Below are 15034 nucleotides of genomic sequence, written 5' to 3' on the forward strand. Positions count from 1 at the left end.
GACACTACAGAAACATTTTCAAGATTAGATGAGTAGATCAAGTGAGTAATGAGGAGATACTACGCAGAACTGGGCAGAAGAGAAATTATGGTACGACCTGACTATAAGAAAGGATCAGTTGATACGACACCTTCTTAGACATCGAGCGATCACCACTTTAGTGTCGGACGGAAGTTTGTCAGTCGGGCAGGGGAAGTACGGGGGAAGGGAGGTAAACACTGTAGGAGGAGACGAAGAGACGAATTCAGTAAGCAGACCCGAGGGGATTCAGGCCACAGTAGTTATGCACAGGGGAAAAGGTTCGCTCAGGACAGAGTAGTGTGGAGAGTTGCATCAGACCAGCCTTCGAGCTCCACGGAATTCGACCCCAGCCTTCAGACGAGACAACAGACGCACAAGTAAACAACTTACAAGGGGAGGCCGCCAATTGTGAAATTCAGATTCGATTCATACAGCGCATAATAAAAGCTCATGGCCAGAGGTGTAATGTGGCAAAGCACCAAGATGCACTTCTCAGCCGTTGTCGAGAAAATCGACAGTTAAAAGAAACTGTTGCGGTGAAATACTCTCTACGATCAATAATTTTGTACAGCGTCGTGGCGCAGCGGTAAGCGCTCGGGTTTGTAATCCGAAGGTCGAGGGATCGAATCTCGCGCCATGCAACCTTTTTTTTAGTATTTGTTTTTTTTAATTCAAATGTGTGTATATATATATTTGAATTACAAAAAACTAATAATAAAAAAAATTCATGGCGCGAGATTCGATCCGGCGACCTTCGGAATGATGGAATGATGAATATTATATATATATATATATATATATATATATATATATATATATATATATATATATATATATATATAAAAACTATTAATGAATTGCTTATGCATGTTGGTGGAGGCGGATCGCTCTCCAATTGTTCCGCCTCCATTTTTCCGTTTTTTTTTTAACAGGCTGTACCAAAGCTCTCCCGTCCGCACTGCTTTTCGACCATGTTATAAGTTGCGCTAGGGACCGCATCCACCTTCTTTCGAAGTTAGCAGGCAACTATGCTTTTATGCGGCGGCTCGTTTCGGCCCATTCAAAATCTGTCCTTCAAGTGTAACGAGCGAGTAACGGAGCTTATATTTCATACCTGCCACAGCAAATTTGTGTTCGTGGGGTCTCTATTCTAATTCGAACGTTTGACTTACGCTATACGTATTCGTTTCGGAATATCGTTTCTACGTCTTCCGTTCACTATGCGTGGTTAACATTATGAAGACAATTAATAACATTTGTGAAATACAACTTTGTTTGCGGAAAACATAATGATGTTCGAAGTCGCCAGTTTTTCCACGACAAACGACTTTCAACAACTTATATGCATAATTGTTGCAACTGCTTGCCGGGAATTTTTATATATATATATATATATATATATATATATATATTTATTTATTTATTTATTACACACAGGGTGATTCAAAAAGAATACCACAACTTTAGGAATTTAAAACTACTCTGCAACGACGAAAGGCAGAGCTAAGCACTATCTGTCGGCGAATTGAGGGAGCTATAAAGTTTCATCTAGTTGTACATTTGTTCGCTTGAGGCGCTGTTGACTAGGCGTCAGCGTCAGTTGATGCTAAGATGGCGACCGCTCAACAGAAAGCTTTTTGTGTTATTGAGTACGGCAGAAGTGAATCGACGACAGTTGTTCAGCGTGCATTTCGAACGAAGTATGGTGTTAAACCTCCTGATAGGTGGTGTATTAAACGCTGGTATAAACAGTTTGCAGAGAATGGGTGTTTGCGCAAAGGGAAAAGTTCTGGACGGCCGAGAACAAGTGATGAAAATGTAGCACGCACCCAGCAAGCATTTGTTCGCAGCCCAGGAAAATCGACTCGAAGAGCTAGCAGAGAGCTGCAAATTCCACAATCAACTGTATGGAGAGTCCTACGAAAAAGGTTAGTTATGAAACCTGAACGTCAACTACCCGAGGCGATGGATCGGCCGCCAGGCAGCCCGTGACAGAGCACTTCATCACTGGCCTCCAAGAAGCCCTGATCTTACCCCCTGCGATTTTTTCTTACGGGGGTATGTTAAGGATATGGTGTTTCGGCCACCTCTCCCAGCCACCATTGATGATTTGAAACGAGAAATAACAGCAGCTATCCAAACTGTTACGCCTGATATGCTACAGAGAGTGTGGAACGAGTTGGAGTATCGGGTTGATATTGCTCGTGTGTCTGGAGGGGGCCATATTGAACATCTCTGAACTTGTTTTTGAGTGAAAAAAAAACCTTTTTAAATACTCTTTGTAATGATGTATAACAGAAGGTTATATTATGTTTCTTTCATTTAATAAACATTTTTAAAGTTGTGGTATTCTTTTTGAATAATGTGTGTATATATATATATATATATATATATATATATATATATATATATATATATATATATTTTTTTTTTTTTGAATTACAAAAAACAAATACTAATAAAAAAATGTTGCATGGCGCGAGATTCGATCCGGCGACCTTCGGATTACGAACTCGAGCGCTTGCCACTGGGCCACGACGGTGTAGAAAATCATTAATCGCAACGGCTTCTTTTTAACTGTCGATTATCTCGACAGAGGCTGAGAAGTGCATGTTGGTGCTTTGCCACATTACACCTCTGGCCATGGGCTTTTATTATGCGCAGTATGAATCGAATCTGAATTTGACAATTGGCGGCCTCCCCTTGTTAGCGCGGCCACATACCTGCAGCTCGCGGACTCTGCTCTCGATGCCGCTGGCGTTGATGCGCGTCGCGTTGAAGGGCTGCTTGAGGTGGACGACGGTACCGCTGGTCTCCACCATGGGGTTGCGCTTGTAGTGCTCGATGAGGTCCGACAGGGTCTCGAACCGGTCGCCCCCGCCCACGTCGTAGGTGTCGTCCTGCGGCACACGTTATGTCGGCAACACGTTATGTCGGCAACACGTTATGTCGGCAACACGTTATGTCGACTGGACTGTCGAGTATAACGTGACACAGCAGACAGGGTAGGTTACCGGAGAATGCCGAGAGATGGCGGATCGAGTAGATTACCAGAGAGAATCGGCATTTCGAGTGTCAGCGTAGGAGATTCTCCAACAGTGGAAATACGATTAATATGTGAAAAAGGGGAACAGTTCTGCGAATTTACTTTTCTCAGTCGTAATTAATCTGTTTAAAGTTAAAATAAATTTATGAAAATAAATCTAAATAGTGTCGTGTCAATCAGAAATAATGTTATTTTCATCACTTGTTAATGGAAAGGAACACTATAATCTGAAACTTCCTGGCAGATTAAAACTGTGTGCCCGACCGAGACTCGAACTCGGGACCTTTGCCTTTCGCGGGCAAGTGCTCTACCAACTGAGCTACCGAAGCACGACTCACGCCCGGTACTCACAGCTTTACTTCTGCCAGTACCTCGTCTCCTACCTTCCAAATTTTACATAAGCTCTCCTGCGAACCTTGCAGAACTAGCACTCGTGAAAGAAGCTCAGTTGGTAGAGCACTTGCCCGCGAAAGGCAAAGGTCCCGAGTTCGAGTCTCGGTCGGGCACACAGTTTTAATCTGCCAGGAAGTTTCATGTCAGCGCACGCTGCGCTACAGAGTGAAAATCTCATTCTGGGAGCAGTATAATCTGTTTTCTACAATCAATAATTAGAAATTTTGTACTTAATATTCGACTAATATATAATGATGCATATTCTACGTACCAACTGTACCTGGCAGCCAAACCCAATTATGCAGGCGCAGATCAATTAACAGCAGGGGCTTGGCACTTACACACACCAAAAAAAGTTTTGCATCGCCCCAGTTCCCAGAACTCCTGAAGAAAGACGTCGACTGTGGATATTGTATCACAGACACAGTCCCTATGACCTTCAACAGATGTCACTCACTAAAGCCGCCCAGAGATGTAAACAGCCGTGCATGAGCAGCGCCTATTAGACGGATGGGGTCCGACAACCGATCAGTTGCAGTCATTCCACCAGGAAGGAGGTACACGGCTCGTGTTGTGTCTGTAGTTCAACCGTGCCTAGACGGTCAATACCGCAGTTTGATCGTGTCAGCATGACAAGGGAACTGTCTAAGCATCTCAGAGTAAACCAAAGCCATGTTGTTCGGGCACGGAGGAGACACAGAGAGACAGGAACTGTCGATGACATGCCTCGCTCAGGCCGCCCGAGGGCTACTACTGCAGTGGATGACCGCTACCTACGGATCATGGCTCGGAGGAACCTTGACAGCAACGCCACCATGTTGAATAATACTTTTCGTGCAACCACAGGACGTCACCTCTCGACGCAAACTGTGCCCAATAGGCTGCACGATGCGCAACTTCACTCCCGACGTCCACGGCGAGGTCCATCTTTGCAACCACGACACCGTGCAGCGCGGTACAGATGGGACCGACAACATGCCGAATGGACCGCTCGGGATTGGCATCACGTTCTCTGCACCGGTGACTGTCGCATATGCCTCCAACCAGACAATCGTCGGAGACGTGTTTGGAGGCAACTCGGTCCGGCTGAACGCCTTAGACACACTGTCCAGCGAGTGCAGCAAGGTGGAGGTTCCCTGCTGTTTCGGGGTGGCATTATATGCGGCCGACGTACGCCGCTGGTGGTCACGGAAGGCGCCGTATCGGCTGTACGATACGTGAAGGCCATCCTGCGACCGATAGTGCAACCGAATCGGCACAGACGAGGTACTGGCAGAAGTAAAGCCGTGAGGACGGGGCGTGAGTCGTGGTCGGGTAGCTCAGTCGGTAGAGCACTTGCCCTGAAAGACAAAGGTCCCGAGTTCGAGTCTCGGTCGTGCACACAGTTTTAATCTCCCAGGAAGTTTCGTATCGCCACACACTCTGCTGCAGAGTGAAAAATTTCATTCTGAAAATTTTATGTCGTTTTGGGCCCATCAGTGACTTCAAAATCATCTTACAGACGCCATAACACAGAGTGAAAATACCATTATTTTGAGGGGAAAATAAGAGTCCATCCGGGGCACGTTAATTTTTCTCAATTTGGGGCCAATTTACTCACTTTTAAATTTTTTGTGCTTTAGATCTTCATGTGTAATGTTAACTTAATAGTGTCTGTACTAACTGACAGTTTAAGGGTAACATACCAGGTGATCAAAAAGTCAGTATAAATTTGAAAACTTAATAAACCACGGAATAATGTAGATAGAGAGGTAAAAATTGACACACATGCTTGGAATGACATGGGGTTTTATTAAAAAAAAAATAAAGTTGAGAAAATGTCCGACCGATGGCGCTGGACAGCAAAACGTCAGTGACTGCGCGTGACAGTCGTGTACAAAAGGAGCTGTAAAGAGAGAGAGAGAATCAGATGCGCCAGCAGCCGCTATGTGCTAGTTCAGCGTTACGATCCTATCGCCACAGGAAGGGGATCCGAACGGGTAAAGGTCCGTTGACAAATGCAGCTGCGGCGAGAATGATTTCGAAGCCACGGGTTGTTTAGACGATAGACCCCGTAGTGGCCGACCGAGCACGAGGCGTAATACTGCTGAGACAGTTCAGGAAGAAATGCAGACTGTGGCGGGTTCATCTACGCATGGGGAAGTCAGCGCTCGTGCAGTCGCACGTCGCACCGGCATTCCGTACACTACTGTCTGGTTGCACTTGGGCGTACCCTCCGATGCTATCCGTACAAAATCCATCGGCATCACGAACTGTTACCTGGTGATTTAGTGAAGCGGAGGGCATTTGCGGTGTGGGCGTTTCACACGATGGCGGAAGATGACGATTGGTCGAGTAACGTGTTGTGGACCGACGAAGCTCATTTCGCGCTCCGATGGTCTGTCAACGCCCACAACTGCAGAAATTGGGCTACCGAAAATCCTAGAACTGTCGTGGAAACTCCACTGCACGACGAGAAAGTCACGGTGTGGGTTGGATTTACCGCATCTACCGTTAACGGGCCTTTTTTCTTCGAGGAAATGCGTGATTCTGGTCTTGTAACTGCTACGGTGACGGGTGAGAGGTACGCCGATATGTTACAGAATCGCATCATCCCCAGCCTGGCTGATAAACACCTGCTGGAACGTACGATGTTTATGCAGGATGGCGCTCCACCCCATATTGCTAGCCGCGTGAAAGATCTCTTGCGCGCGTCGTTTGGTGACGATCGTGTGCTCAGCCGCCACTTTCGTCATGCTCGGCCTCCCAGGTCCCCAGACCTCAGTCCGTGCGATTATTGGCTTTGGGGTTACCTGAAGTCGCAAGTGTATCGAGATCGACCGACATCTCTAGGGATGCTGGAAGACAACATCCGACGCCAATGCCTCACCATAACTCCGCACATGCTTTACAGTGCTGTTCACAACATTATTCCTCGACTACAGCTATTGTTGAGGAATGATGGTGGACATATTGGGCATTTCCTGTAAAGAACATCATCTTTGCTTTGTCTTACATCGTTATATGCTAATTATTGCTATTCTGATCAGATGAAGCGTCATCTGTTGGACATTTTTTTAACTTCCGTATTTTTTTTGTTCTAATAAAACACCATGTCACTCCAAGCATGTGTGTCAATTTGTATCTGTCTATCTACCTTATTCCGTGATTTATTAAGTTTTCAAATTTATATTGACTTTTTGATCACCCGGTACATCCAGAATTTATTCCTTAGGCTGGTATTACACTATCAAATTTCTTTGTCAAAGATTTGATCAAAGATGTGCTCAACTATTCCGTCAAATATATTTGACAAAGATCTTTGACGTAGCGCTAGAAGGGGTATTACACTGCCATCGCATTTTTCGTCAAAGTTCAAGATGGCTGACAACAACAACTTGTTATTAACCGCAGCAGTTGCATGTACTACAATTGTACTGTGTGCACATGCGGAAGAGAAGCGGGGGAAAAAAAGGAAACATAGCTGGGTGAAGCCGTGGGTTTTACGACGACACGATAAAAGCATTCGACAAAACTTGTTACGTGAGCTTACAGTGGAGGACGTCAAGTCGTACATCAGTTGCTTAAGAATGGATGAGCATACATTTCTGTATGTGCTCAGTGAAGTGTATCCTCGTATCACAAAGCACAATAAAGAACTGCTACATCTGCAGAAGGCAGGCTCACTGTAACACTCCGATTCCTTGCTACAGGAGAGGGTTGGGTTAGGTTAAGTCTGCAATCTTCTTAATCTATTTTTGTATTCAGCGTGCCTCATCAACTTCATACATCTCTATTAATCTTGTAGTTGTCGGCACACACCAATTGTATCCACCGGCAATGTTTAGAAAAACACTACAGACGACAGAACGCTGCAGCTATGCTAGCGCTCCATGCGGTAACATGTCACACTGCAGTGAACAGAAGACAAGCGACTTCTTTGATCATATCTCAGCGAGGCCCTAGATTTGATCAAATATTGGACGACATTTGACAAAGTTCCCTATTACACCATCAAATATCTTTGACAAAGATTTTGGAAAAATATATTTGACAAAGAAATTTGATAGTGTAATACCGGCCTTAGGTAAGTGAGATTAGACAACAGAAATAAAGTGAAACTTAATAAAATTCGTTATCTCGGAACACCTGTTTACCATGACCAATATTCAACCTGTCGTAAGTAGGTCAGACTCAGAGACGGAGACCTACTTCCTCTTGGTTTGGACTTTTCAGACTACCACCTGTTCCGACTCCTCCCGCCTACCTGGCAGCGGATCATGACGTGTGTGACTCGGTCGTCGGTGCGCACGGAGAGCACGTAGTCCCCCGGCTTGCTCTGCGACTCGCGCACCAGGAAGCTGCCGTTCTTGCCCTTCTCCAGGATCAGCTTCTCCGCCTCCTTGCCCGACAGGTGCCCGTGGAACCACCTGCAACACCAGAGGCGTCTGTGTCAAACCTTACGGCACTCGACTGCTGACGTCACCAGTCCCCACACTACTTAACCTAAATTATCCTAAGGACAAACACACACACACACACACACCCACCCATGCCCCAGGGAGGACTCGAACCTCCGCCGGGACCAGCCGCACAGTCCATCGCATCAGCACAGCACACGACCACCACTGCTGACTCCCGAGCCGTCACCTCCAGCTCGTAACGTAGCAGACCGCCAAATGTCGTTACGAAGTTATCGATACCGAGATAGGTGAAGATCCCGATACTCTCGTCACTTACATCACACAACATTTTGTAGGTGACTTCTACCCATTCCACTCGAATGCACGTTTATAATCACCTTCACGTACAAATATGTTCGCTTCCAGCTTTCAAATTGTCACTATTTTACACAACTCTATGTCCACAGAAAATTTCAGAAAATCAGTATGACACAAGTTCCTTAAATCCCATTCCACAATTCCTTACTTTGAAATGCGTAATAATCCGTAGAAACGTTAGAGCACGTGAGGCTCAGACTTCAAGAAGAATATAATAATTCCAATCCAAAGAAAGCAGGTGTTGACAGATGTGAAAATTACCGAACTACCAGTTTAATAGGCGACGGCAGCAAAATACTAACACGAATTCTTTACAGACGAATGGAAAAACTGGTAGAAGCCGACCTCGGGGGAGATCAGTTTGGATTCCGTAGAAATTTTGGAACACGTGAGGCAATACTGACCCTACGACTTCCCTTGGAAAATAAGATTACGGAAAGGCAAACCTACGTTTCTGGCATTTCTAGACGTAGAGAAAGCTTTTGACAATGTTGACTGGAATACTCTCCTTCAAATTCTAAAGGTGGCAGGGGTAAAATACGGGGAGCGAAAGGCTATTTACAATTTGTACAGAAACCAGATGGCAGTTATAAGAGTCGAGGCGTATGAAACGGAAGCAGTGGTTGGGAAGGGAGTGAGACAGGGTCGTAGCCTATCCCCGACGTTATTCAAACTGTATATTGAGCAAGCAGTAAAGGAAACCAAAGAAAAGTTCGGAGTAGGAATTAAAATCCCAGGGGAAGAAATAAAAACTTTGAGGTTCGCCAATGACATTCTAATTCTGTCAGAGACAGCAAAGGACTTGGAAGAGCAGTTCAAAAGAGGATATAAGATGAACATCAACAAAAGCAAAACGAGGATAATGGAATGTAGTCGAATCAAGTCGGGTGATGCTGAGCGAATTAGACTCGGAAATGAGACTCTTAAAGCAGTAAAGGGGTTTTGCTATTTGGGGAGCAAAATAACTGAACATGGTCGAAGTAGGGAGGATATAAAATGTTGACTCGCAATGGCAAGCAAAGCGTTTCTGAAGAAGAGAAATTTGTTAACATCGAGTATAGATTTAACTGTCAGGAAGTTGTTTCTGAAAGTATTTGTATGGAGTGTAGCCATGTATGGAAGTGAAACGTGGACGATAAATAGTTTGCACAAGAAAAGAATGGACGCTTTCGAAATGTGATGCTACATAAGAATGCTGAAGATTAGATGGGTACATCGCGTAAATAATGAGGAGGTACTGAATAGAATTGGGGAGGAGTTTGTGGCAGAACTTGACTAGAAGAAGGGATCGGTTGGTAGGGCATTCTCTGAGGCATCAAGGGATCGCCAATTTAGTATTGGAGGGCAGCGTGGAGGGTGAAAACCGTAGAGGGAGACCAAGAGATGAATACACTAAGCAGATTCAGAAGGATGTAGGCTGCAGTAGGTACTGGGAGATGAAGAAGCTTGCACAGGATAGAGTAGCATGGAGAGCTGCATCAAACCAGTCTCTGGACTGAAGACAACAACAACAATAACAACGACAACAACAGTAATGTTCATTACTGAAGCGAGATTCTGAATAAATATTAATAACAAAAATATTTTTCCAACTTGAAAGTAAATCGACATAAAGTAACATATTTAACAACAATTCAGTTTTTTATAGAACGTATTACAGTACTTGGACTTATGGAAAGTCATAACTTATAGGTAAGAGTTGTATCACGTTTTAACACTAACAGTTCTTCAGGAGACCACAAAATAGTATCTTGAATTTATCGATACGATGACCGGTGCATATTCAGACACACGTGTCGCATACAGAACACACACTTTGTAGATGACTGCTAGCATGAACACTCTCGATTCCACTTCAAAATAAGTTTATAATCACATCAAATAGGCTTCTTTCCATCCTTCAAATGATCATTATTTTACCTAAATCCACATTCATAGAAAATTCCTGAAAATCAGGTTGAGTAAAGTTCCTGAATGCCTATAGTAAAAGCATCTTTATAACTAAAAAGTGAAACAATATTTTTGAAGTACGCGTATTAATAACTTCCTAGTAAACCAACTAATGGCACAGTCAGAAATTGTCGACGCTGCTACGATTACCAACCACACCAGTAAAATTCATCACTCACCATCTCGGAACATCAACAGTCAGACCCGAAAGTCTAGTTAAGTGTAGTAACGGGATACATAGCCAACAACCCTACTACGTCACCTACCTACGTATTTACTGAGCACATAATAAAATCTTCAAATGATAAAATACCACCAGTTGTAATCCTCTGTAACTCCTGGGTCGACAATAATATTACTGTAGAGCAGCCAAGTTTTTATGTAATGCACTACTGCCCATTAAAATTGCTACACCACGAAGATGACCTGCTACAGACGCGAAATTTAACCGACAGGAAGAAGATGCTGTGATATGCAAATGATTAGCTTTTCAGAGCATTCACACAAGGTTGGCGCCGGTGGCGACACATACAACGTGCTGACACGAGCAAAGTTTCCGATTCCTCATACACAAACAGCAGTTCACCGGCGTTGCCTGGTGAAACGTTGTTGTGATGCCTCGTGTAAGGAGGAGAAATGCGTACCATCACGATTCCGACTTTGATAAAGGTCGGATTGCGGTTTATCGTATCACGACATTGCTGCTCGCGTCGGTCGAGGTCCAATGACTGTTAGCAGAACATGGAATCGGTGGGTTCAGGAACGCCGTGCTGGATCCCAACGGCCTCGTATCACTAGCAGTCGAGATGACAGGCATCTTATCCGTATGGCTGTAACGGATCGTGCAGCCACGTCTCGATCCCTGAGTCAACATGTGGGGACGTTTGCAAGACAACAACCATCTGCACAAACAGTTCGACGACGTTTGCAGCAGCACGGACTATCAGCTCGGAGACCGTGGCTGCGGTTACCCTCGACGCTGCATCACAGACAGGAGCGCCTGCGATGGTGTACTCGACGACGAATCTGACTGCACGAATGGCAAAACGTGATTTTTTCGGATGAATCCAGGTTCTGTTTACAGCATCACGATGGTCGCATCCGTGTTTGGCGATATTGCGGTGAACGCACATTGGAAGCGTGTATTCGTCATCGCCATACTGGCGTGATGGTATGAGGTGCCATTGGTTACACGTCTCGGTTACCTCTTGTTCCTATTGACGGCACTCTGAACAGTGGACGTTACATTTCAGATGTGTTACGACCCGTGGCTCTACCCTTCATTCGATCCCTGCGGAACGCTACATTTCAGCAGGATAATGCACGACCGTACGTTGCAGGTCCTGTACGGGCCTTTCTGGATACAGAAAATGTTCGACTGCTGCCCTGGCCAGCATATTGTCCAGATCTCTCACCAATTGAAAACGTCTGGTCAATGGTGCAGAGCAACTGGCTCGTCACAATACGCCAGTCACTACTCTTGATGAACTGTGGTATCGTGTTGAAGCTGCACGGGCAGCTGTACCTGTACACGCCATCCAAGCTCTGTTTGACTTAATGCCCAGGCGTATCGAGGCCGTAATTACGGCCAGAAGTGGTTGTTCTGGGTACTGATTTCTCAGGATCTATGCACCCAAATTGTGTGAAAATGTAATCACATGTCAGTTCTAGTATAATATATTTGTCCAATGAATACCCGTTTATCATGCGCATTTCTTCTTGGTGTAGCAATTTTAATGGCCAGTAGTGTACATAGTTCAGCACGTGTCTGCTTTAGCTCTTACTTAACAAACAGAGTGCAGAAAGTTACCCTAGGCTGTCCCAGTCGTACAAACAGAGGCCCCCCACATAATCTGGGGACCTACTACAATGGGAGTCTCAGAGGTTTCCACGACTGTCCGTCTACTGCTCTCCCTTACAGCCAATCGTCTGCCGCGTTATTCAAATCTCGAGGCACAATTAGTCCTGTCTGCAAATGATTCAGGCAGTGTACAAAAGGTGAGGAAAGAAGCATCGACAGTGAATGATGTTTTCGTGAAAGTCACTGCAGAATTCCGACGAAGGTCGAGAACAGATTGTGAGAGGAGCAACAGAGCTTTAGACCCGGGAGGCCAAATGCGGACCTCATATTTGCAGTCCAGCAGCACCAGTGTGGATTTGGGGAAGATCTCGTGACGGCCTTTCTCGATACAGAAAACGTAGTCGATAGCGTCCGTAGCACAAAAGTCTGGAAAGCACGGGAAAAATGGGGAGCGGAAGAAGTGACGACAAGCAGGCCGGAGGAAACGTACTGTGGAAGTCTGAGTTGTCTGCGAGTGGGAAATGAAAGGACGGTTTGGTTCCAGCTCACGAGTGGTGTGAAACAGGGCAGTGTATTGTCATCTCTCCTATTCGCTGTAGTCTCAGTTGAGATGATGACCGAGGTGGTGGAAAAAGCTGGATAAGACAGGATGGAAGCAGTGGTGGTTGCAGATGAAACAGGAGAAACAGGGAGGAGGAGATTATAGAACAGATAGAAACTGCGTGGCAGTATGGAATGAAATTTAATGTAATCAAATGAGAGATTCGTGTTACAACTAGAAAGAAAGATAGACCATCCGGTGGAGTAAGGATTGGGGGTGAACGACTGAAGACGGAGGCAAGCATCGAGTACTTGAGAAGTGTGATAGAGGAAAATGGAAGAACTGAGTAAGAAATCAGTGAACACGCCAGGCAGCCAAAAAGAAGCATTCCTGCCAAGTACTAGGAGTCTGGTTTGGAAAAAGGATGTCTCACAAAACAGCAGAGAAGCAATATATCGAAGTTACTACATCACAAAACTGACCTGTGCATCTGAAAAGTGAGTAATGAAGAAAAGAGATGCGAGTGGATTACAGGAATGTGGAATGACGTACGATAGGAGTAACGAGAGAGACGATGAACAACGAAAGGGTAAGGGAAATAGTGAAAGAGCAACCTTTGCAGAGTAGCATAGGAACATCAAGGCTAAGATGGGATACGCACTTAAAGAGAATGGAAAACAAGAGGAACCTCAAAAGATAGTTCTGAGGCATCAAAGGATCACCAATTTAGTATTGGAGGGCAGCGTGGAGGGTAAAAATCGTAGAGGAAGACCAAGAGATGAATACACTAGCAGATTCAGAAGGATGTAGGCTGCAGTAGGTACTGGGAGATGAAGAAGCTTGCACAGGATAGAGTAGCATGGAGAGCTGCATCAAACCAGTCTCAGGACTGAAGACAACAACAACAACAACAACAACAACAACACCTACACGAAATGGAGATGGGAAGGAAATGATTCAGAGGAAAACCGAAGGATAGATGGCTGAAAGAGCTGAAGGACTATTGAAAAATGAGGTGGAGGCTGAACCAGAGTGAACACAGAAAGATGTTGCAAAAAGAGGACTCCATGGTGAGTCGTATGTTCCAAACAGATTCAGCCTTGGGCTGGAAACTGTTCAAGATGTTGACAATGATGACTCCCTGTTCTTTTTTTTTTACGTATGGACTTGCTTAAACTTAAGAAAAAAGTTCATTCGGTTTATACTGTCAAAAATATCCCACCTACTATATGAACCTAGCGTACCAAAAAGAAATGTCAAACAGTGTACAAAATCCCAAGTTCCTAGGTTTGCATATTGATGAAAAGTTAAACTGGAAAAACGATATAATAGACCTGCTGAAACATTTATGTTAGACTACTTTTGCCTTGAGAATAATGGCTAACTTTCCGGCTATGGAAGACAATAGGTTGTATTTTTTTATTCACTAAGATCTTATGACGTAATATTCTGCATGAACGCAAAAGTTTTCATTGCGCAAAAGCAAGTAACTAGAATTATGTGCGATACACACACACACACACACACACACACACACACACACACAACGTTCATCTAGCAGGCGTCTCTTTACGCAGCTGGGAATATTGACCATAGCCTGTAATAAATTACTATGTCTCACATGTTATATTCTTTACATTTACTGGTGTTCGTCTTTAATTTATTTTAATAATTGACCAGACGTTTTCAGTTGGTGAGATATCTGGAGACTGTGCTGGCCAGGGCAGAAGTCGAACATTTTCTGTATCCAGAAAGGCCCGTACGGGACCTGCAACATGCGGTCGTGCGTTATCCTGCTGAAATGTAGGCTTTCGCAGAGATCGAATGAAGGGTAGAGGCACGGGTCGTCACACATCTGAAATGTAACGTCCACTGTTCGAAGTGCCGTCACTGCGAACAAGAGGTGACCGAGACGTGTAACCGATGGCACCCCATACCATCACGCCGGGTGATACGCCAGTATGGCGATGACAAATACGGGGTTCCAAGGTGCATTCACCGCGATGTCGCCAAACACGGGTGCGACCATCGTGATGCTGTAAACAGAACCTGGATTCATCCGAAAAAATGACGTTTCGCCATTCGTGCACCCAGGTTCGTCGTCGAGTACACCATCGAAGGCGCTCCTGTCTGTGATGCAGCGTCAAGGGTAACCGCAGCCACGGTCTCCGAGCTGATAGTCCCTCCTGCTGCAAACGTGGTCGAACTGTTCGTGCAGATGGTTGTTGTCTTGCAAACGTCCCCATCTGTTGACTCGGGGATCGAGACGTGGCTGCACGATCCGTTACAGCCATGCGGATAAGATGCCTGTCATCTCGACTGCTAGTGATACGAGGCCGTCGGGATCCAGCACGGCGTTCCGTATTACCCTCCTGAACCCACCGATTCCATATTCTGCTAAGAGTCATTGGATCTCGACCGAAGCGAGCAGCAATGTCGCGATACGATAAACCGCAATCGCGATAGGCTACAATCCGACCTTTATCAAAGTCGGAAACGTGATGGTACCCATTTCTCCTCCT

The 15034-nt window shown here is 45.1% G+C and overlaps 1 protein-coding gene across 1 annotated transcript in view; it reads right to left on the reverse strand.

Moving 5' to 3' along the window:
- Positions 1-15034, reverse strand: part of LOC126426595 (tyrosine-protein phosphatase non-receptor type 11-like) — a 284162-nt gene that overhangs the window by 52549 nt on the left and 216579 nt on the right. Inside the window, exons 6-7 of the mRNA XM_050088489.1 lie at positions 7707-7869; positions 2745-2921 (exon numbers count right to left, since the gene is read on the reverse strand). Of these exons, the coding sequence (XP_049944446.1) occupies positions 2745-2921; positions 7707-7869 (340 nt within the window). The remainder of the gene's footprint in view (positions 1-2744; positions 2922-7706; positions 7870-15034) is intronic.

The sequence above is a fragment of the Schistocerca serialis genome, chromosome 11 (assembly GCF_023864345.2).
Source record: "Schistocerca serialis cubense isolate TAMUIC-IGC-003099 chromosome 11, iqSchSeri2.2, whole genome shotgun sequence".
Lineage (NCBI taxonomy): Eukaryota > Metazoa > Arthropoda > Insecta > Orthoptera > Acrididae > Schistocerca > Schistocerca serialis.